A 23,571-nucleotide genomic window follows, 5' to 3' on the forward strand; every position below is an offset into this window, starting at 1 on the left:
GAAAAGCGCCCTAACAAGAGTGCGGTAATGAGAACCGGGCTCGCTGTTGCCCCCGTGCGAAGAGGCAAGCCATAAATCAGGACGGCACCTGCCGCGCCGTCCAAGGGCTCTCCAAGCGGAAGGAAAAAGCCATCCATCACAGTTAGCAGAAGTGGGATTAGAGTTTGCATCACAGCGTCTCTGCGTTTGCACTTGTTTGGAAACAGAGTCCTCTCCAAGCTCGCACCCTGCGCCGCGCGGGCTCAGCCAGCTGCAGCAGGGCTCTGCCGGCACCCACGTGGCCAGGAAGGGAGCCGGGCAAGAGGAGCCCACGCGGACCCCGGGCCACGCTGCGGTGCGCCGCTAACCCCTTCGGATGGAAAGGGAGCAGCCAACACACACCGCTTGCTCCAGGTTTAACCAGCTCCGGCCACAAGCTCTTTCAGCCAGGCCAGCTCCTCGCCTCCAGCTTTTATTTCTGCTGTCCTACAGACCTCCATGGACAGTTTTCTTTCCCGCTATAAGGATTTTTCCACTTACATTATGTTTCTCAAAATACTGGTAAGCCAAAGCAGGAACAATCTCAAGAGCCTTTTACCCGCTGAAAAAACCAGCTCACATTTTCCCCTGCCCAGCAACCTCTGGGTCCTCCCACCTCCATGGAAAACTCCTGCAGCAAAGCAGACCCTCAGGGGATGCGGCATTGCTCGTGGAGCCAGCAGCTTCGCACAGCTTGTAGCAGTCATCAGATCATGTTTTGCTTTGTTTTTAATTCAAAATTTCAAATTTTATGCTATTTCAGAATGTCCAGATTTTAAAATTCTGAATAATTTCTGCTTACTCGCAATTTAATATTTAGAATTTTAATTTGCACAGAACTTTTTAAAATTTTATGCTAGCCATAAGCCCCCAGTGAACGAACCAGTGTCTGCCCCTGCCTCTCTGTACAGGATCCCTCTCGGATCCTGGGTCTCACCCCGTTCGCTACAAGCCTGCTGCCAGCAGCTGGGCTGCACTGCTGCAGCCCCACTTTTGCGGGGGATTTGTGGCCAGGGCCTGTGCTGTGCCTCGCACGTCCCCCCAGGCAAATCCCAGCAGACCTCCAGCGCTGCCTCGCTCGCAGCCCTGCAGCCTACCCCACAAACCTCGTGTCCTGAGGTTTTGGACTAAGGACTATTTGCCAGCTGCCTTCTTCATTTGAGACTGTCAAAATGGTTCTCTTTGGACCCCAATGCCCAGCTTTTCCTGCAAGGCCTGGTTACCTTCCCTGCACCCATCCCTGTCCCTAACCACAGTGTGCAGCCAAATCCCCCTCTCCTCTTGCTCGTTAGCTGTCAGTTCCCTGGCCCCGATCCCGCTGGGTGTCCCTGCATGCAGCTGGGAGCAGCCTTCCCTGGTGGGCTGTGATGGCCCATCCCTGCGGTCCCACCCAAGAGATGTCCCTTGTGCTGGCATGCCCAGCACATCACCTGCATCTTCTCATTGCCCACATCTCTGCATCACCTATCTCTCTGCACTGCCCACATCTCTGCATTGCCCGTGTCCCTGCATTGCCCACATCTCCTATCACCTACGTCTCTGCATCGCCCACGTCTCCCCACCACTGTCCCCGTATTACCCACGTCTGCGGGTGTGCAAGTCGCTGCCCGGGGACATCCTGCGTGCACCTACTCTTGGTGGCCTTCCATCTCCCTCTAGCGGTGCTGGGGATGCTGAGGACACAGCTCCAGCACTGGCACCGGCACCGGCACCGGTACCAGCACTGCCAGCCCTGCTCGGCTTCCCGTGGCCCCAGCGCGGCCCCCCACTCGGCACCCACCGCAGTCCCGCGAGTGCAGCGCTGGGGGCAGGGGGACGGCCCGAGCACGGCCCGTGCCACCGCCGGCCGTCCTCTCCCCAGAGGCCCCAGCCGGGCACCCTGCTCCCCGCCGCGAGTGGCACAGCCCTCGCTCCATCACCGTTCAGCTGCGGGTGAAGCGGTGCAACGCGCCGTCCCGGTAATTATGACAGACTGGGCTGTTAATTGTGGTGCTTTAATTTTCCCCCTGACATTTTGAGTTACTGGAGTTTGGGGGTTGATTTTTTTTTTTTTCCATATTAACACATCTCCAGGCAAGAAAGTCAGGCTGCAAATAGAGAAATGCTCATCGCTGAGATACGAGAGGTCCCTTAGGAGACTCAGAGCGATGGCAGTAGCATGTAAAGCATGTGCAAGTCGGAGTGAAGTATGTGCTGCCCGTGCCTCCGTCTATCAATGGGCTGCGTGGCCGCTCACGCAGGACGGGGCCGGGGGGCCGGGCGCGGGAGAGGCCCAGCTCCAGGCGATTTCCCGGGCGAGGGCAGGGACAGCACGCTTTGCCCGGGGCGTACGCAATTTGCGGTGGACTTTGCCTCGGGGGAGAAAGGCTGGACGAGGGCGCCCCGGCCCTTTCTTCGCCACCCGCACAAGCCATTGCACGTCAGCCTGCAAATAAACACTTGCCTGTGTCAGAATTAATCATTCTGGCAGTTTACAAGGCAATTAAAGGAAGGGACCGTGTGTCTGATTATACAGCAAATAAGCCTTGCCAAATTACAAACATATCAAAAGCAGTTCCAATTAGCTACAGTGATGCAGCGGGGGAGAGTGCCCAGGAGAGCAGCTCATCCCCACCGCGGTGTCTTGCATCTGCGAGCTGAGCAATACCGTGTCTCAGGACCATAAGCCGTGTTCCCGAACCAAGAACGCCAAGTCTCGTGTTTGTTTATCAGCCGCGAGTGAGGGATTGCTACAAGCAGCATGACAGCGAGACACAGCAATTAGCATATTGTTCCAATATGGCTAATTGCCTGTCACCCAAATGAAGAAGCTGCTCTTCCTCCTTGCTCCTTGTTACAGAAGCTGAGATAAACTGTATTTCTCCAGAATCCTTCTTGTCTCTATTTGATGCAATAAGAAAACTATGGCCAAAAACAAGTTCTCCAGACAGGAATCATATGGATGAGGTGAGCCTGGAGTGCTGGGCACCCAGGGTTCCTCCTGCAGAGAGAGGAGGTTTTGCTCTGCCACTTCTCTTGCATCTGGATGCAAGTAACCCTGAAACTTTCCTTCTGCAGCAATCCCACCCTGCACGCAACATCACGATAAGCCACAAACATGTTTCACATGGCTGGAGCCCACACGCTGCCACCCCACATCGCCGTGCTGCACACCGGGGTCTAGCAGGCAGCACAGCCCAGCTCACTCGCTCGCACGGATCCTGGGCACCTGCAGAAGTGGTGATTGAAGCACAGCTGGTTTGCTTTGCAGGGAAATAAAGGAGGGGGTGCAGGGGAGGCAGGCAGCAGTGAGTGGTGGGAGGGCAGCTGGGAGCTCCTAGTAGCCCTCAGAGCTGGCTGCTGGAGCACTTCTGGCCACGTCTGGGTAGGGCCTTCAGGCTGGTAGAGGCAGGAGAGGAGCTGTGCCCCGGGGCTGTGGGCTGCTGTGAGGATGAGAAGCACGGTATGCAGAGGGGTAAGCATTGATCCTGGAGTGGCCAGCTGCTAGTGCTTTTAGTGATAGGGGTGACAACTATTGCAACTGATCATGTTGAGATGGGTTAAGTGTTGAGTGTGTGCAGTGTGTCATGTTCTTTGCAGCATCATTTGGGCATACTTGTCATGAAAGGGCCAGTGAGGTTTGAACAGGATCAATGAACATTCCACTGGATGGCTGCAAAATGTTCTGTAGGCTGGTGCATTGCATCAGCCTGGTGTGGGAGTACTCTTGCTGCTGGTCCTAGGTAGCTCCCCTCCCACTGTCCCGGACTCCCTATGGTGGCAATGGGACCCTGAAGTCCCCAAACCTTCCAGGTTTTCAAGGCTTCCAGGCTCCTTCCTGTGCAAGGAGAGGATGGGCTGCCCCTGGGCCAGGCAGGACTGGCAGACCGTGGAGGGGTCTGGCTAGGACTGGCAGGAATGCTAATTTTAGTCAACACCTGCTCTGCTTCAGGGAATATATTTATTTCAGAAGCACCATGTGTTTGTCTTTCTGAAATAAAAATGCTTCAAGACTTGGGGTTTGTGGAAATCTTCCAAAAATCTGGGATAATTGCAAATTGAAAGGGAATTGTGTTGCAAAGGCTCAAAATGTCTATGAAGACAAAACCTGAGTTTTCAGACAGTTCCATTAACAGTCCATCTGCACCCCAGCAAATATCAGAGGCTAGTCCATGGCTTTTACAAACAGCTCTGAAACTGTTCCCAGTTACACCTCTAAAATAAATACATATGTACATACATGTATGCCTGATGAGAATGAGCTCTGCCAGCTCATCAGAATAAAATGTTGGAAAATGCCAGTAAGTTCCTGACCTTAATTCAAACAGACTCGCCTTCCTCTCCTTTCTGGAGTCTTTGCTTCCTTCCCAACACTTGCTATTTGCTATTTAGATGTTAATCTCCAGTTTTCATTAGGCAGAAAATGTATTGCTTGTTGTGCCAACCCGGGTGCCTTGCTTAGCACTTCCTCCACCTGGGACGGTGCAGGTGGCTGGAGAGACGACGTGACTCCCTGCCTGAGCTCAGCAGGGCGGTCACGGATAAGCCGTATTGAACTTTAGGATGCCACACAACAACCAGGTCTTAATGGTACATAGTTGTACGCACTAGTGCCCTGCTTAACTGCAGGACTGTGACTGGGTGAAGGCACCCAAATGGACTTTGCTGCTATTGGAATTTGTGGAAGGATGTTAAAGCAAAGTGGAGCACCAAACCATGGCCTGGATCGTACCTTTCTTGTCTGAATGTCTGACTGAGAGCTCATTTGCTTTACAATTTATTGCTTGGAGCTGTAAAATCTGCCATCTGCTCACTTCCTCTTGTGGCCATGCTCAGTGATGGTTCTCATTTCCAACCACCCCCAGTACAATAAAAAATATTTGCATACCTGGCCAAAAGCCCTTTTTGTCATTGCCCTTTGGAGTAGGGGACCTCCAGAGCACAAAAACTTCCCATAACAGCTGTGCCACACTATTGTGGTGGAAACAACCTGTGCATTAGGAACAGGCTAAGGATTAACTCGTTGTGGTGTGTCAAATGTTCTGAGAGTGCTGGTAGCAAGAAAAGAGGGACACTGTCCTTGCCATTCTGTGGTGCGTGGTGATCCATCGCCGTTGTCTCGGTTTTGGATTGCTGCTTGATCCTTCCTCCTGCGATGGTGTGGTATGAGAGCTGCAGGGAGCGCTGCTGCTATCGAACACCTTGCGATCCCTGCACAAAAGGTGCAAGATGTACCAAGTGCTGTGCAAACATCACTCTTTCCCACGTCTCCCTGGACTAGACAAAAGGTTGCAGGTGCCTTCACTTACAGGCTGTGAATGTTACAGTAACAGACATCTTTCTGATGAAAATACCTCAGAATCCAAATAACTTAAGCGCAAGAATAAACAATGCATGCTGATGTTTTTAGGCCAGTTTGTTTTTATAAAGCCTGACAAAGCTTCATGTTTGTTTTTCTTTTGTTTTAAATCACTATCTGTGATTCAAAACACCCCTTGACCAGCTTTTCCTTGTTTTAGACCAAGTCGCTCAGTGCATAACAACGCTGGAGTCTGTAGCCCACCCAGGTGGGTAACTGGCTCTCCCTTTTGCTGTGGGCTGGGCTCAACAGCCTCCCTCAGACCCTGCAGATCCAGAGCCCGGCACCTGCATCTCGCCACCCCCCGGCCACCAGCAGGAGGAAGAACACCTAAACTTTCCAGATTGAGAAAAGGAAGTCTGCAGATGGCCCAGTGATGGGTGCAAGAGCACTGCTGTTTCATGCCACGGCCTCACCGCACACCCGGAGCGCTTGCAGGGTGGACAGGCTGTGTGCAGGCTGTGGTGCAGCCCCAGCCCTTTCCTGGGCTGGGAGGGGTTGCGTGCTGGTGTAGAGTGGGATCCTGGGGCAGAAATATAGGATAGAAACACAAGAAACTCCAGCCCAGGGCAACTCTGAGCAAAGGTGTGGGAACACTGGAGAAGGGCACAACCTTCCCTGCCTCGGTGTTTGCAGGCAGCAGCAGGCTTGTGGTTTCTGTGCTGCATTTCGTTCCCTTCCCAGGAGATGGCAGGCCAGTTTTATAAATCTGCGATCCATATTTACCAGTCAGCAGATGCAACCTGTGCCCAAAAGAGGGCTGGACTAGACCTCACTGATACCAAAGTGCCTGAGGAGGAGCTGGGAACTGAAATACATTCACACACTAGGGCTGAAGTTAGCTGAGCTTCTAACTTTGCTCCATCCACTCTGTTCTTGCTTATATGTTTGAGAGTATTGGAAATGGTTATGGAATTGTCCTTGAAAATGCCCCTGTGACTCTCTCAGGATCGCACAGGCCACGTCCCCAACATTATGTCTCCTTGACTTTGGTGACGTCTTTATCTGCTTCTGTTGGTGTGATACATTGGACCTTTGTCTCCGCCTGTCCCACAGACAGCGCATTGTTCCACCGCAGGTCCTCCTGCCAGAGCGGAAGCGCAGGGAGCTGAAAAAACAAGCAAACCGGTTACACGACTTAAATACATAATTCTATGACTTTTAATTATTGATCCTTGAAAGGGAGGAAACAGCTTCTGGACTTAAGGGACAAACGTGAATGTAAAGGTTTAAACATCTTCATGCTTTTTGGGGAATCTCATGTACTTACTGTAATGGCATGGTTGCCTGCTTGGCGCTAGATCAGACTTGATGTCCCAGGAGAGCCCTTCCAGTCTCCTGATCTGAGAAAGAGGTGGTGGATGGCAGACATGGTGTAAGGGCAAGAGGAGTTGGGCATTGTCTCTCTTTCTTTTTTCCTTTTTTCTTTTTTTCCCCTCCTCCTGGGATCACAGCTGTGTTACAAAAATCAACAGGAATGTGGAATCATGTCCTTATGTGACAGGTATCCTAAACTCCCTGCAGGGTCTTCAAGACTTCATCTGGAGCACTGCCTGTACCGTGCAAATCACTCCTGGAGTGACAGGTCGCTCCAGCTGGGACAAACCCGTTGTAGGAAGAGCTGCTGCCCCTACGAGCTGCTGCTTCACATGCTGCGGCAGTACCGAACTGCTGAAATGGGAGGCCCCAAAGCTGAGAACAGAGCTCAAAGCGACAGCAGAGTGAGGCCCACCCTTTGGTCGAATCCCAGCATTTGAATGGCAGTCTCTGGGTGTGCTCTGGGTTGCTCTGTGATGTTTATGTCCCTGGACTCGGCAGTGCTGCTAGGAGGATTACGGAAAGTGCTGGGCACTGCCACAGTCAGCGAGAACAGCCATCGTGAGGGCGGAGAGCAGCCAAAGGGCCAGGCTGCAAGTCCTCCTGCCACAGGGCATCACCAGCCCTGGAGGCCTGGCAGCGGTGTCTGCATTGCTAGGCAAAGCCCTCAGCACGGCCTGAGAGGGAGCTGCCCCCTCCCCTGCCTGGTGTGAGTAAGGGTGGGAGCAGAGTCCAGCTGCCCCGACAGCTCCCCCGTTTGGGGTCAGCAGACACGGCTGCCGCAGCGCTGCATTATCAGCAAGGCTTTTCATTAGGCAGCTATGGCTACGGCTGGAGTAATGCAATCTCCCTCAAGATCCCAGTCACTAAGAGATGTTTACCACCCCTTCCATGTGGGAATCCAGCTCTTAACCGCATTCACAGGGTTTGGAAACTGTGGAAAACTAGAAATCAGCAAGGCCATTTAATCAAATTTAGCACTGGAACTGGGCTCCACAGAAGCTGTGAGATCTGCATCCCTGGAGATAGTTACAACTGGTAACACCTAGACTTGGCCCTGAGCAACCTGCCCTCCTTTTGGAGCTGGCCCTGTTGGAGCAGGGATTGGACTAGAGACCTCCAGGGGACTCCTCTTACCCAAATCTTCCTGTGGTTGTATGATTCCTAGAGCCCGGGACTTCAGTTTTGACAGCCAAACCTTTGCTAGAGGTAAACTGGTACATGCAAAGAGAGCCCAGACCACCAAATGCAGCAGAGTGGCCCAGGCTTGAGACTGTCCAAGCAGTGGCTTCTGCCAGTCCCAGACTTGAGACAGCTCAAGTTCCTTGTGGGCCTGGACTTCCTTGTGCCTTTTCTGCCCATGTGGATATCTGCAAATGTCAGTCAATAAACAAACCAAGCACTTGGACCGTGGGCTCTGCTGTGCCCACCAGACAGGCATCCCACCTGCTTTAGAAACTCTCCCTCTGGGTGACAGCTGATGTGTGTTGCTGTGGTCCTGCTGCTGACACGAAGGGGGGAAGCTCTATGCAGAGCAAGAGAAAGGCAGGCTGGCACAAGGTGGAGCGAAGGACTTGCACCTCTTGTGCCCAGCTGCGTCATCAACCCTGGTGTGCCTGTAACCCTGAAATACAAAACAGCACTGAACCCCTGTCCAAAAGGAGGAATGGATGTCTCCTACGGGAGGAGGGCTTGTTGACACCTGGCCTTCAGTGGAAACCCCCCCCCCCCCCCGCCCCCGGACGGGCTTGTCAAAGCGCTGGCAGCTCTGCGCCGGAGCCGGCAGCGGCCCGGCCGCTCCGCGCGCCTCCCGCAGCGCGGGGGTGGGCGGCGCACGGCGGCACCGTGCCCTCCGCACCCGCGCTCGGCGCAAAGCCCGCTGCGGCCAGCGGCGGCGAAAGCCGCGCTCTCCCGGGCGCCGCCGCCGGGCCGCGCTACGAGCCGCCGTTCCGGCGCGGCGCTGCGCGGGGCCGCCCGTGGGGCTGCGCGGGGCTGCGCGGAGCCGCCCGCGGGCGCGGCGCTGCCTGCACGGCGGGCGGCGCATGCTCGGGCGCCGCCTCCCCGCCGCGGGGCCGCCCCGCGGGAAGGGGCGGAGGTTGCGCGGCGGCGGCGGGGCAGCGCGGGCGCGGGCGCGGGGCCGCCATGCCCGCCAAGTCCAAGTACAACCTGGTGGACGACCGGCACGACCTGCGCGTCCCGCTGCACAACGAGGACGCCTTCCAGCACGGCATCTGCTTCGAGGCCAAGGTAGGCGCCCGGCGCCCCCGCTGCGCGCCCGCGGGCTTCGCGCAGCCGTCCGTCCCGCAGCCGGGCGGGTGGGCGGGCGGCCGGACCGGGGCTGCGCCGTCCCGCCGGGGCCGTGCGCGGCAGCGGGGCCCCGCTGTGCCCTGCGGCCGGCGGGTGCTCCCGGCTCTCGCAGCGCAGCTTTGCTCGCTGGGCGCTCCGGGCAGGAGGCGTGTGGAGCCCGGGTCCGCATCCACTGGTTTTTCCTTTTCCTTTTATTTATTTCTTTTTTTAACGCTCAGACCTACACTGTCTTTAAATGCTATCTGTAATAGATGTAACTTGTGTTTCTGCTAGTCTCCAGCTGCCAGCGTCTGTGCTGTTATCTCCCTGGCTTAACTCTAGAGGCAGTTCTGCGGTCCAGGGGGTCTGGGCAGTGCTAGAGGGAGTCGGTGGCTGCGGAAAATCAGGCCTTTTTGGCGTGACCCGAGCACTCCCGGTGGGGCTTGACTTAGCAGTGCTTGTGCAGGCTGGAAGTGCCGTGGAGGCAGGGGGCTGGTGCCGGCAGGGCGCCGATGCTGTCCCTCGCTGCCTGTAAGCACCCCGCAGGGCTGCCCTTGAGCCCGCCGGGCGGCACCGGGGGTGGCCTCTGGCGCTGGGTGACAGCACAGGCACCGCGTTCACTGGGCGAGGGACCGAGGACACAAAGATGGAAGCCCGCCGGTAGGGAGGTGGCCGTACCACAGGGGCGAGGGGTTGGTTTTGCGAGGAGGCCGTGGTGCGAGCAGGGGCTGCTCCTCGCTTCCAGGGCAGCATGTGCCTCCTGGGCAGGGGTGAAGCGTTGCTGCTCTGGGGTAGCTCCGTTTGCTCAGGACAGCAGGAGCGGGTGGCTGAGCAGGGAGCGCACGGGGCTTAGACGCGCTCCTTGTATTGTCCTGATCAGCCGTAGCTCTACTCCTCCTTCTTTGGCAGAATCATTTGGGTATTTCTAGGCTAGAGTAGCCCTGGGGGCTGCAGAGCTCTTAAGGGAGCAATCTGGCTCCTATGGTTCAGCAAACACTGTGGGGTTTTTTTGTCTTCTTTTCCTCAATACCTACTATTGGTCCTCTAACCATGACCTTCTTTCTGGTAGCTTTCCCTGCTGTCAGTATTTTGGTCCTTTTCAAATAGAGCAATAAACTAGCTCTGAGGCAAGTGGGACTGTCAGTGTGATGCTGTCAGTATAGGTGCTTGTGCACTTGCATCTATTGAAGCTGCTTGCAGCCATATGCTCTGGCATAGGGACATCAAGTCTGACTTAAGTGTCCTCTAAGGATTATGTTAATCCACTTCCTGGAGGTAAATCGAATAGTTGGAAAATCCCACTCCATCTTCTGAGGAACTTCGCATTTCACGCATTTTGATCTGTTTTCATTGGCCATCTCTCTTGGCATCCAAACCCCGTGTGTCTCTGAACTGCCTCGATCAGGCTGTTGGGAGTCGGAGAAGCTCTGAGGGAAAGCAGGACTTTCATTTTGTTCTGTGCATTGTGGTCTGAATTCTTGAATAAAATCAAAAGCTGGGCCTCTTGAGTTTGCTAAAGCATTCAGATGAAAGAACTGTAAGCTGTGGCCTGTCACAGGGGAACAGGCATAAATTCCCACTTGTGTAATGGTTCCCTGTTTAAATAAATGGTTTTTTAAGGAGTAAAGATCTCCTGTCCTCCTCCACCTCTCTACCCAGCATTTTGGGAGGAAGGTGGGGAGATGCAAGCTTACCCTTTATCTTCTCAAAGTTTTGATGCCCAGTGGGCACCAGCCCACTTGGTGTGGGAAAAAAACCCAAGGGCCAGTTTGAGCGGTATTGGCAATTCGGAGCATTTGGAAATCATGAATTGGACTACTCCAGCACCTCCAAAAAGATTGAGACGTAAAAAGACTTAAGTCATGTTTTATAGCCTGTCATCTGACTTCTGAACTGCCTGCCCATTTAAGTGCGTAAGTGCTATCTGTAGCGCTACCAGCTCTCTCCGTTTTGCACTGAGAAAGCCCTTATTGACCTCTTATTGCAAAAGCACTTGTTAGGAAACCATACTTTATCGGGAGCTCATTGTGCTGGGCCCTTTTCAGAGGTGGCAAGAGACCACTCCTGCCCGGAGGTACCTGTGGTCCAAAGCAAGGTCTGGTGGTGATTTGTCGTTTGGAAGCTGGAATGGGACTTGGCTCATACGCAGCTGCCGCGTATCCCTTAGTTGGAAACAAGTGCTGATCCTTCAGTCCTAAAACTCATTAATCCATTAGTGGTGCCCTGTCGTATTTGGTTCCCTGTGAAAAGGGGATATGAACGCAGTGACTCACTCTGATGGGTCCCCGTTAGTGGCCTCTGCAGAAAGGAGAGGGCAGGGGATGTGCAGACGGACCCTGCTCCCTGGCAGACCCTGCCTGTGGTCTGAGGCTCCAGGGCCTTGGGACGAGGTGGGGGGAAACCTCTCATTCCTAGTGTCAGACCTGTCAGCAGATAAGTGCAAGGCTAGAGGTTTAGGAAGATTGCTGTTCTCTTCAGCAAAGTGGTTTTGGGGGGAGGTTGGTTTTTTGCTTTTTTCCTTAAGAAATCTTGGCAACTGTGCTTTTTCTATCATGTTTGTCAGTACTTTTCTCTACTTTTATGCGTGGGAAACTGAAATTGAACCGAGCATCTGCTGCTGCCTATGTTTGGAGACAGGACACGAAGGAGACTTTAGTCTGATCCAGTACGTCCTTTCCTAGGCGTCCTCGTAATGCTCCGCCAGACTGGGTGGCTCGCCTTCCTTCCGCCCTCCGCGAGGCTGTGATCTGCAGCAGTACCTATCGATCGCTGTGAAGATAACCGCGTTATTGGGAAAGGGATTGCAGCCTCGGGAGAAAATTAAGCAGCGAATGCATGCAAGTTTCCACTCTTGCATACGTTTTTGTGTGTTGTAGGGGACATAACAAGACTGGGAATTTTAAGTAAATTGGATTCCAGGCATCTCTCTTATCTAGCTCTTCCGTTCTCTTCTGCTTCAGGCTCCCTTCATAGCGGCATCTTTCCTTTCCCAAAAGATTGGTTATATTTGGTGAGAACAGACAGTTTGGGGTTGTGAAGCTGGGTGAATTCTGGAAGTCGGAGGCAGGTTGTTTCAGGCTGTGCACCTATTTAGCTGGCTGCAAAGGACTTGGCAGCTTTATTTTGGGGCTGTTTGTACTGGCAGCGCTTGAGCACAGAGCGCTCTGCGAGGTCTGTTCAACCAGCAGCAGAGATGCAGCGTGATTGAGCCGAGGATCGCTTGCTTGGCGCTATAAATAACCTGCCCGAGTGCCACAAAAGTTCTCGGCTGAAACAGTGGCATATTTTTGCCATACTTGTAAAGTCATTTCAGAGGCTTCTTAGAGGAGCTCTCAGCTAAAAACTCTGCCGGTGTCTGGGAAAGCTGGGTCTGCTGCGACTGCGGGGTCCCTGTCTGGCAGCGTGCGGCTTGTCCGATGCTGGAAGAAATGAATATAGGGGTTGGATGCTCCCAGGCTTGCTTTTGTGCTGATAAAGTGCTCCAGTCTTATATAAATGTCTGTCTCGGGTTTAAATGCAGGGAGATAGCCCTAGACAGCCCCTCTGCAGGGGGGCAGATATGCGTGGGGTGGCCACCAGCTGGGTTACGGAGACAGCGGACAGCAAGGCTGTGTTTTATTTGCAGGGAAAGATTTTAGCTCTGGTAGCGTGCTGCGCCAGCTCACTTTCTGACCCAGCTCCCCTGCTCCAGGGGCACTGCCGGCTCCCGCGGTCCCTCCTGCTCCCTTCCCTGCGAGAGCCCTCCTCCGAGCAGGCCTGGGAAACGTGGCCCCGTGTTGCTCTTGGCACGCTCCGCCGGCCGCGGCGGCGGCCCCGCCATGCCCTGCTCCGCTTCCCTGTGCAAATTCCCCTCCCTTTCCTCCTGCCCTCACCTCCGGGCTCAGATTACACACCGGGGTCGGTGGGCGGTCAGGCCATAAATGCAGGGAACTGCAGAAACATTCCTCTGTGTTCGCTCAAACCAGTTTTCTTAACCTCCCTCATTAACTGCCCGCAGTACTGAGATATTGTCTCCGGAAGACTTGGGAACCACAAAGAAAACAGCGCTGCTGGCCAAGCTCTGAGGGAGACGATGGGTCTGGAGCGCGCAAAGGGCCGGCCGCAGCTCCCTCGCCCAGCTATCCTAACCACCAGGCTCCACCTGCCCTCGAGGGGTGCGGTAGGCAGAAGCCCCAGAAGCTTGCTTTATTTTAGGGGATGAGGAAATGTTGGAAAATCCACCTTATAAGGGAGAGTGTTGTGCTCAGTGAAGCAGAGCAGGTCAGGGGAACGTCCCAGGAGATGTCTGTACTAGCGGTGAGATGCTCGGACCTGTGGTGGTTCCGGTATAGCCTGTTTGCAACCACTGGTTCAGCTCACCCTCGTCTGCCTGAGTCTCTTCAGGCCCCATACCTCCCTCTGGCAACAAGCACTTCATGGTGAAGCGGCTGTGATGGTAGAGAGCGTCTGCTGCTCTTCCCTCTCCTCTCTGCCTCCAGCTAGGAGAAAATTGCTGTGTAGGACTTGCAGGCAGAGGTGTTTCTCCTCAGCGTGTGGACCCGTTTCTGCAGAGACGGCTGACGAGAGGGGCGGCTGGGTGCCGCGTGGTGGTGCGCCGCAGCCCGATGGCCTGGACCTTCTGGAGGGACGGTGGTGCTGTGCCTTGGGCCAGCCGGGGGACAGGAGTGCCGCGTTACGGAGGCTGGCTGCAGCAGTAACGCTAGGCGATCCTTAGGGGATGTGTTTGGTTTTGAGATGTGCCAACCTTTTGTGAAAACGTGTACCTGCATCCCCAGCAGAAGGAGAGCTCACGGTTTGGACCACGCTGGTTCCTGCGTAACTCGCTTGCGGCTCCTTCTGCCGCCTTGCCCGTTGCTCTGGCGAACGCATCTCACACGGATCGAGGGCTGCTGGGGAAGGCGCGCGGCTGTGGGGAAGTAACGCAATCATGCAATAAAACTCCGTGGTGTGTAATGCATATGCACAGATTGATGTGACTCGGGATTGCATAAGTGACAGTTTCGTATCCTTTTTGTTTCGGTGTTTTTCCTTCCGAAGCCTCACTGTTTGCTGCAGTATATCATTATAATAAAGGGGTTACCAAACCTCTCTTCTGGGGCTTCTTGCAAAAGCTAGCATTTGCTATAGATAAGCCTTCGCCTCCAAAGGCATTAGATGGTGCTGCCTGGAATTACATGTCCCTGTGGCGTATCAAATGCCTCTGTCTGGCTGCTGAGGGCTGCACGGGTCCGACACACCGCGTTGAAGTACCTGGCTCACGGCTGGGTCTGCCCCTTGTGTCCTCAGGCTGCAGAGGCTGTTAATGCAGGCGCTGGCAGAGCTGGAGCCTCCCGGCCGAGCAGAGCGCCTGCTGCGCCACAGGACTGGCTCGGGCTGGAAAGCAAAGGATTTTCCATTAAAGTCAGCTGGCATACTGTTTTTTCCGTTCCCGTTGGCCTCCGAACCTGCCCCATTACGGTGTGAGTAAACATCCCCGCTTCCCTTCCGCTCCGGCCGCATGTTACTAGGAAGCTGGGGCAGAGCAAACAAAGCGCGGGGAGGCCGCACGAGTGGGGCCCCGCCGTCCCCGGCAGACTTGGCGCGTGGTCACTCTGGCCGAGCCAAAGGGAATCGGTGCGGGGAGAGGTCTTCGCTCCTTCTCTTCCTGCCAGAGGTGTGCAGGGAAAAGGGTTTCTGGGGGAAAGCGAGCGGCTCAGCAGTGTGGCACTGGTTTCTCTTGTGCTCTGCTGCCAGTCTGCCGCACTTTGGAGTATGTTCACCCTCTTCTGCCCTCACCCTAGATGCCCTTGCTGCCTCGGGTTATCCATGTGATCCCCCGGGGCACTGGCAGTGCGGAGCGTGGGAGGGAGGATCGTGCAGGGACAGGAGGAGCCGAGGGCTGGCCAGGGAGGTGTGCGGCCGCTCTGCGAAACCGCGCGCTCCTGCGCAAGCAGGCGGTGGCTGGAGCGCGCATCTTCCGGAGGAATGCAGGTCGGGGGAGGCGGCGGGGTTCAGGAGTTAAGATTTTCCTTGTTTTCCCGCACGAGGCTCTCCTCGGCCCGACGCCGTGGCGCTCCCAAGCGCGTCCCTTGGTAGCTGCGGGTGCAGTGCCGTGGGTCCAGCGCCAGCGTTCTCCTCCGCGCTGCTGCGGTGCTTGCCGGCAGCTCCTTCTCGCTCCTTTTCATCGGTGGCCAGCTCTGTCTCGGGGCAGCTTTCTGAGCTGGAGACCTGCCAGCGAGCCAGTCTAGGCTTCTGTGCGAGTTGGGTATGATTCAGCCCTGACCTTTGCACACAATATCTGCCTGGCGGAGATGCAACGGGCCCCTTTTGGGCAGGTTCCCACCGCTCTCCTGAGGGCCGTCGCGGCCCCGGCCTCCGGCAGCTGTGGCAGGGCCTGCCAGCGCTGGGGAGCGACCCCGCCGGCAAAGCCTGGAAGTCGTCCCTGTGCCGCAGAGGTGCAAATGCACCGCGGTTTTCCAAAAATGCTTGTCGACTGCTGTAATAGGAAAAACCACCTTCTCAAGAAGATTCATTTCTGACAGTAGAAAGCAAATAAACAATTTCCAGGAAAAGTGGGAAACTAAATGACTTATGCAAGCATTGCTTTAGCAAAACGGTCTATGCCCTCGCCGGCGCTCCCAGGCACTGAGCGGGACCCGTCGGTGTCCGTCGGTGCTGCCTCGCTGGCCGCGGAGGGCAGCGTGGTGGCCGGGAGCAGGCAGCACCCCGAGGGCAGCAGCGGTGGCCGCAGCTGCAGTACGCGTGTCCGACGGCACCAGCACTGCCCCATGATCGGGTGAGTGAGCGCTTTCATGGCTCTATTTCCTTTGTCCGATCCCTTTCACGCGGCTTTATTTTCCTCCTTTTGTCCTCCTCCCTCCTCCCCCACGCCAGCCCCCCTCTGCCCACGCCGTTCGTTGGGCAGCCGGCGGGCGGACGTGGCGGCCCAGGAGCGGCGCTGGCCGGCCAGGAGGGTTTTGCTTGCTCCCTACAGGAAAAAAAAAAAAAAATCCGAGATGACTTTGTCCATCTGTTGAATGTGGTGGCACGTACAAAAATACCTGCGTGCAGACCAGGGGGAGAGGTGGGTGCTCACAGGGTCGAGGATGCGATAAAACCAGCAACAAATTTGTCGTTTTATGCAAACCAAGGTGGCGTCCCGAGTGCTGGCTGGGTTTGGGTGTTTGACACGCGCGGACCAGGTGTCTGGGGGGGCGTTTGCAGGGTGGCAGCGAGGGGCTGCGTGCTCGCCGGGGCGGCAGCGCCGAGCCGGGCACCACGTGCAGCAGGAGGAGATGGAGATGGGGATGGGGCTCCTTCCACGGGTGCTGCCCAGCCGCTGTGGGGCTTGGGCCACCGGAGCCCTTGTCTTAGCATTACTGATGATTTCCAGAGTTTGCTTAAAAAATGGAAATCAGTTAATGGGGAAGAGCCTCTTTTAATACGACGAAAACCTTTGAAGTGGGGGGAAAGGCTGTGTTCAGGGGAGGCGAGTGCAAGCTGTGCCGCCTCCTCCCTCCCCAGGGAGCTGGGCCCCGGGCAGGTGGCGGCTCTTGGGGCTGGGGAAGCCGGTGCCGGCCTTGCCGCCGGCGCGCGTCGCGTGGTCCAGTTCCTAGCTCCCCGAAGTTTTCCTGCGCTATCCCGACCTCCTCGGCGTGCCAAGGCAGCCAGCTGTGTGATGTCTATTTTTATAGCCTCCCTCTCCGCGCGTACTCGCAGCGCGAGCTGCTGGGTCCCCTCAGCGCACGAGATGCTCGCGAAGGTCCCGCGCAGAGTCGGGGCGCTGAGAGCGGGTTCACGGCACGGTGAAAGCCCGAGGCCGGTGCAGATGCCGGATCCCTTGCGCGCGGGGCCGTTTAATAAGAGAAACCCTTCTCGGAAACCCCTGCCTGTGTGAAAGCCAGCAGCCCGCACTCAGCCGACCCAACGCCCGTCTCAGCGCTGGTGCTTGAAGTGCTGTGAAATATTTTTTCCCTGTGTCGCTGAAGGTCACGGCCGTAGTCGCGGGAATAAATCCCTGTCAGGTTTCAGCATCTATTGTGCACAGCTGCGAGGTTACGTAAGCGCTGGTGTGGGAGCGCCTGCGACTAGCAAATAGACTTAAATGCCTGGCTTCTAACTGCACGTTTTTAGTGTTAAGCATCGTCTTGTCATCGCTTGTCCGTTTGCTGGTGAAAAGCTGATCCTTCTTCTGAACCTAGCGGGTTTTTTTGTTTTTTTTTTTTTGTCATTTCTCCCTGCTTAATCACTATGGCGCTGCCTTTGGTCCCGTTTGAACAGCAAAGTGATTCCTTTATTTCGGATGCTTAGTCTGAAGGCTCGTAATTTCTGCAGAAACAGTGAAGGGTTTGACAGAGCTGTGATTAAATAGTAAAGGGCCTGCTCGTTACAGGACTGGTCGCCCCAGCTATTTTAAGGATATTCCAATATCCGGTTCTGGTAATAAATGACTCTATGCAGCTGAGGGGATATTGGATTATAGCTACCTACTTTGGACACAGCATGGCTGAATGAGTCCTGCTGGCCTCACTGCTGAAATTATTTTATTGCTAGAGTAAGGGCTGCTGAGCATTTGAAATACTGTGGTGAGTGAGCAACTTTGTGGCTGTAGGTGCTGCTGTGGCGAGAGGCCAAGCCAGGCAGTGAGAAGGAGTTATTGCTCCATATTTCATACCCTGTTATGTTACAGCTTAATTTCAAGACTGTGATTCATACACCTGGGGATATTGTGACATGCTTCATCAAAACTTGTAGGAATTAATCCCAATAAATTCAGTATAGTAGTAATGAGAGGGAGGGGAAAAAAAACCTGAATGATTAATCTCAGGGGAGTCAGAAGTTTGCTGAACGTTACCTGAAGTTCGCTTACTCGTTCTTGCCTTTGCTGACGTAGCTGCAGGCAGAGGCCTTGAAAGGCTATTTTTCATTTTCCAATGTTTTTTGATTCTTTTTACACACCTCCCCCCAGCCAAAAAAAAAGACTTCTGCTCCAAGTTAGGAGGGAAAATATATATATATATATATATATAAAATATATATATGTATTTTAAACCTGTTCGTGCTGTCTCCTATGTGCAATGCCGGATCAGCGCCCTGGTCCTGCGAACGGGAGAGCCCAGGGCTGCGGCAGCGTCCGGCCGTGCTCACCTCGGCGCTTCCCGCCGGCCTGGAGCTGCTGCTGCTCCCTCACGCGTACTCTTCTCAGCTTTAGTGAGAAGATTAACGTGGATCTTTCTCCCAAATTGGAATGGGAGAGGAGAAAGCTGGCCCAAGCAGTGCAAGTCATCAGTGCGACGAGTGTGTGTGATTGATTTGCAGGAGGAGGGTGAGACTTTGGCAGGGCAGCCCCTTCCTCTGGGGCCTGTCCCTGTCTGAGCACCTCCTGATCTTTCCCAGCTGCCTCCAGCATTTAGCAGCCCAGTTTACATCTGTTTGGTGGAATTTTGCCGCCCGAGTCTGTTACGCGGTTGGGAAGGGTCAGTGTTGCTACCCTGCTGTTGGTGTGATCCCGCTGGCTCTCTCCTAGCCCGGCTTTGACAAGCATGTGGATCAGCCTACTTACCTAAAGGCTGCACTGACAAATTCTTGGCTGCTTCCCCAAATGTTTGCTCTCTGCAAACTCCTCTCCTAGAGCAGAGCCCCGTCTCCTGGAGAACGCAGTCCCCGGATCTGCCTGACAGTCTAGACCTGCACATGTCCTCACACCTCTGATTGCTGTGGGGGATGTGTTACAGTTAAAGTGGATTGTACCTGAGAAACCTTTGGAAAATCATAGCCTAAAGGGAGTATTCCTAGCAGGAAAGCATCACAAGATTTGTTCTTGATGTAACTCTGTTCGTAAGCTAGAAACTAAACTCAAAATGATACCAGAGAAACTTGCAGATGAGATGTTGGTGAAAAGATGAGCAGCAATGGAGATAGGCCTGTTATAAAAGATTCACCTGGATCAGGTGGTAAAGTGGATGTAATTGGGTTACATATTTTAATTTGGCCAACGGGAGGCAGGTTGGGGAACTGTGCTCTTTGAAGAATGACTCATGAAGAGGACTCAGATAATTAACCCTGAGGTCCCAGTCTGACGCTTTAGTTACAGGATCTAACTCAATCCTTGAAGGTTTAAGCAGAGGACTGTTAGGTGGGAATTAGTTTTAGCAGTACTGTAGTCATTTCCTATTGCTATGGTCAGTCCTGGGTTCGGTGCAGAAGTTGTTGAAGAGAGCTGGCTTTATAAGGATCAAAGGAGGTAAGTCACTTGGCTGTAGCAGATTTAAGAGGTGACTGCATCATCTTCTTGAGTTATCTGGAAAGGAAAAAGGCTTTTGGTCTCTGGAACAGCGCAGACGAAGGGAGGGATTAGTTCCCGAGTCTGTCTGGAGCAGACCGGAAACAAAACAGAGTAATTACCTGTCGGTCGAATACATGAGGAGACGCGCAAGGGAATGAAGAGCTCTGTAACGCTTTAGTTGCATGTTTTTCTTGAAGTTTTGCTGTAGTTCAGCCAGAAGTCCTGGACTTAGTGCAGGGACTCCTGCAACCACTATCAGGTTGGAGGTGGGGCAGGATGACTGCAGTGTTCCCTTCTGGACTTCTGCAAACACTCAAATTCAGAGATTTTTGGTCTGTTGTAAGGACTGGTTAAAGAAGCAAAAGATCATGCACATTGAGGGAGAAGTATGACCACTGTCAGCTGTCTAAAAACCATGACTCAATTTAGGAACAGGGTGAAATTAGAATTGAGAATTCAGGGTGGGAGAGTTTCTCAGTGGGACAGGGGATGGCACTGTAGAACTGGCACCTGTGAAAGCGATAAAACTATCGTCGCTTGAAACACTTGAAGTGCAGCAGGCAAAATGCTGCCCGCTTCCAAGATGAAACAGCCTTCGATGTCATCTGAGCGATGGAGGAATCGCTAGGTTTCTGGGCCAGGTTGGTGCCATGGAAACTCGACTAATCCGCTCTTTCTTCTCCTCCAGTATATTGGAAGCCTGGATGTGCCGCGGCCGAACAGCAGGGTGGAGATTGTGACAGCAATGCGGCGGATCCGGGTGAGTGTGGCGAGGCGGCGCTGCCTCCGCGTGTGCCGTGCCCTGTGCCGGAGGGGCTTGCAGGGGTGCCAGACGGCCGCGGCGCCCGCCGCCCTGCTCCACCTGAAGCTCTTCCCACCTGCTTTCTCCAAGTCCCGCTCTCAGAAGTTCCTCCTGTCGCCCTGTGCTTTAGCTGTGATTTTTTGTTGCTTTTGTTGATTTGTACCCTTTTGTCATTAAGATCTCCATGTAACGCAGGCTTAGTGGCTGCGAGTTTGTGACGTTGTGCGTAACGCTGTCACACGTGGATTTTTTCCAGGTGTCTCCATGCCCCTGTGGTGTCTATGAAGTATCGTTTGTCGCGCGTATGGTTAATTGCCTTCTGAGCACCCGGAGCATCTCTGCCGTGGGAGGGGGAGGAAGTGGTTGTCTCCACATTCATGCTGCTTCATCTCATGCAAGAGTGGTTGCTGCAAACACGGGGGTGTAGGTGGCAGATGGCTGCTGGACGTGGGGTTGCTGAAGCTGGAGAGAAGGCGTAGCGTGGATGCGACTCTGAGGAGGTCCTTGGGTCTGATTGCCAATTCAAAGGCAACAGCAAGCTACTTGCAAAAGAAATAAATTGCTTTTACTGCTTGGGTAAACTGTGTGAAACATTCAGACGTTGCCTGGATCTCGTGCCCACAAGTTAGCGTCCAGCAAGCAGCCGTATGCTAGTTACTGTACTGCGTTTAGAGTACTCAGAAACACGTGGGCAAGGTTTGGGGCCTGCCAGTAGAGGACTTGTTTAATAGTGAGTAAGTCAGGGGATGTCAGATGGTTATGAAATCATCTGGCTTCCCAAAATAGTTGGGATATTCAGAGCTCTCATCGTATAATGCTTGGCTAGTAGCCATGAGAGCAGCCTTTGCCTCGGCTTCCCTGACGGTTGCATGCAAAGCTGGAAGGTGTTCAGGAGCACGTAAGCAATGAGTAAACAAGAAACCAAATGAGCTCACTGCCTGGCATCTCCCGAGTTTTAAACCTGCAGGAGGATTGGCAGCTCTCGGCCTCACTGGCCTGCCCGGGCACTTCGGGGGTCTCCAGCCCCAGCAGACCCTGGGCAGCCTCAGTGTGGAGATGTTCACGCTACAAGCTGCGATGCCTTTGCAGGTGTCGCCCCTGTCCTGGAAGACTCCGGTAAGGAGCGGACAGCCCTGGGTGCTGGCAGGTCAGTCCTGGCCGGGGCATCAGTGTCTCGGGTGGTCCACTCAGCCCTGGTCCATGCCTGGAGGTGTTGTAGCGCCTTTGATGCTGGCTGCTGCCCTGTGGTGGCATGAGTGTCCTGAACATCCAGGAACTGATTTTGAAAGAAAACTCACTCAACTACCCCCAAAATCCCCCCTGGGATTTTGCAGATGCTGGGGCTGCAGTAAGAAGCAAGCTAGCAGGAAGGGCACTCAGGACACCCTTCTGGCAGCGGTTGGACCTCAATCCAACCTAAGTGGCAGTGTAACCACAGCCACAGATAATTCCGTTTGTTCCTTAGGACACAACAGGGGGTTTGCCCATGTGATCCGGGACGTGCTCTCTCCTGGAAATAACAGCTAAGGTGGTGGAGTTGCTTGCATGAAATGGGAAGGATGATGCACGCGCCCTTGCGAGAAGGCTGAGTAATTTGTGAGCAGTCAGCTTCTCTAGACAGCCCTGTGGAAGCCCCCAGGCACCAGGACCTGCCCCTGCGCCCAAGTGGCCTTATCAGGAGCTGAGCTGTTGTCCTATTCTTCTCTAAAGGCCTTGTGCAGACTTTTGTTACTTGCTCTCTTGCACTTTTCTCATTGCTGGAGGTGGAGAAGAATATAATGTCCCGAGGACTCGGATTTCCAGGCTCTTTTGTTTCAGCATTTCAGCAGGGGAATAGTTTTGAGGGCTTTTCTCAAAGGCTGCTCTGCGTGCTGCCCTGTCCTCCATGTGATGACTAATATTGTGGCTTGGGAGCAAACTGGAAAGTCTTTGTTGGTATTAGATTTGCTCACTTTGATTTTACACTGCTTGGGACAGAGTAACTGTTATGCCATTAAGAGGTCTCCTACGTTTGTGGACAGATATTTCTCTCTCCTTTTTGTCAAACACACCATGGCCATTGTTACTCTGGAAAAAAGGCATTTACGGCAAGTCTTTTGAAAGAACGCAGCTCCAGCCCCAAACTTGCATAACTTCATGGAAGTATGTGAAGGCTGGCACAACTTTGAGGGCTTAAATAAACCTCACTGTGTTTAAAAAATATCCTTATTGACCAATGTAAGTAAACTTAGGCATACTTTAGACTATTCATAAATAAAGCTTTGAATGGTGTAAAGGACCCACGTTATGGTAAAACAGATTTCCCGTGAAAAAAGGTGTGTTTGAAACAGGTGCTCAAGCTTCCTTGAGCTAGTGCAACACAGGGCAAGGTGCAAGTTGCTGAAAAGATGTGAATTTGCAGATCAGATCTGCAGAGTGCCCTGATTGCCTTGTCTCCCCTTGGCCTTTCACACAGCAGCGATGGGATTTCGAGAGGTTGCGAGAGGACTCGCTGGCCGGGCTGAGCGCCGGAGGCTGCTTTTAATTTGGCTGGAAGTCAAGGAACGTGTGTCTGTCCTCGAGCCAGGGGTAGCTCACTGCCACCAAATGCTTCAACTTCAGGCTGGCACGAAATCTTCGAGCCTTGTCTCAATACCAGGAGCAGAATGAGATTGCTCTGAGGGCAAATTAACCTGATTTCTATTAATGAATCGGGATGCTGGGGCTGGCTTTCTGAATCCTTGGAAAGGGAGCACTTGCTGGCAATGGGTTAGTGGGATGGGTTTCTTGGTGTCATCGGCTGTCAGCTGCCATGTGCTACCCTCCGGGTGACCACGGTGCCAAGGCACCACACGCACCACTGGGGCTGCCCGGGAGGGTTTGGATGGAGAGCTGACCCTTCGGGGGCAGAGCAGGCAAAACGGCATGCTGCATTGCTGAGATTCCTGCCTTCTGCGCCGTCACGAGGCGGGCAGGGAAGAGGGCCCCCGCATCCACAGGCGAGGCCAGCAGGGCAGCTTTGCTCTGGAGGCAAAACCGTCTGACCCCTCGGGGTGCAAGGAGTGGGGAACCAAGCTGTCACTGCAGAGAGCTGCTGCTGGGCCCCCGAACCGCTGCAGGTCCCACACTTCTCCGCTGCAGAAGAGGCTGTTGCATCTTGCGAGCCACATTGACTGAGTCCTGCAAGATTTAAGTTTCAAGTGCCTGAACGAGCTGCAAGATATCCTTCCCCCCCCCCCCCGAAAGGTTGACCAGGTGGGGCCCTAAAAGGCAGCCGTAACTGTATATTTATCATCTTGTCGTGATATAAATGTATGCAAATACTTTCCTTTTTGTGCTTCTGGCACGTGTCCAGTGCAGCCAGTACTACCTGGCTGTGGCTTGCTGGACTTATTTTAGGGAATTTTGAATTTCTTTTGTCCCTACTGGAATTCCTAAGTGCAGCTTTAATCCAGGTTTTCTTTGGTGCCAGAAAGGCTGAAGTCCTATACAGGCACTGTTCAAATGCTGTTTCTGTGGCAGTTGTCTTCGAGCCTGTTTCTGGGAAGCGTCCAGCTGAGCTTTGCA

The 23,571-nt window shown here is 54.1% G+C and overlaps 1 protein-coding gene across 4 annotated transcripts in view; it reads left to right on the top strand.

Annotated features, from left to right (window-relative positions):
- Nucleotides 1-8,615: 8,615 nt before the first annotated feature.
- Nucleotides 8,616-23,571, top strand: part of NOS1AP (nitric oxide synthase 1 adaptor protein) — a 44,550-nt gene continuing 29,594 nt past the window's right edge. The window contains exons 1-2 of one of the 4 annotated variants that reach the window (XM_064515732.1): nucleotides 8,616-8,920; nucleotides 19,912-19,983. In XM_064515732.1, the coding sequence (XP_064371802.1) occupies nucleotides 8,816-8,920; nucleotides 19,912-19,983 (177 nt within the window). In that variant the 5' untranslated portion in view covers nucleotides 8,616-8,815. The remainder of the gene's footprint in view (nucleotides 8,921-19,911; nucleotides 19,984-23,571) is intronic. The other 3 variants (XM_064515733.1, XM_064515734.1, XM_064515735.1) reach the window with 3 other exon arrangements.

Source organism: Dromaius novaehollandiae, chromosome 8, assembly GCF_036370855.1.
Source record: "Dromaius novaehollandiae isolate bDroNov1 chromosome 8, bDroNov1.hap1, whole genome shotgun sequence".
Lineage (NCBI taxonomy): Eukaryota > Metazoa > Chordata > Aves > Casuariiformes > Dromaiidae > Dromaius > Dromaius novaehollandiae.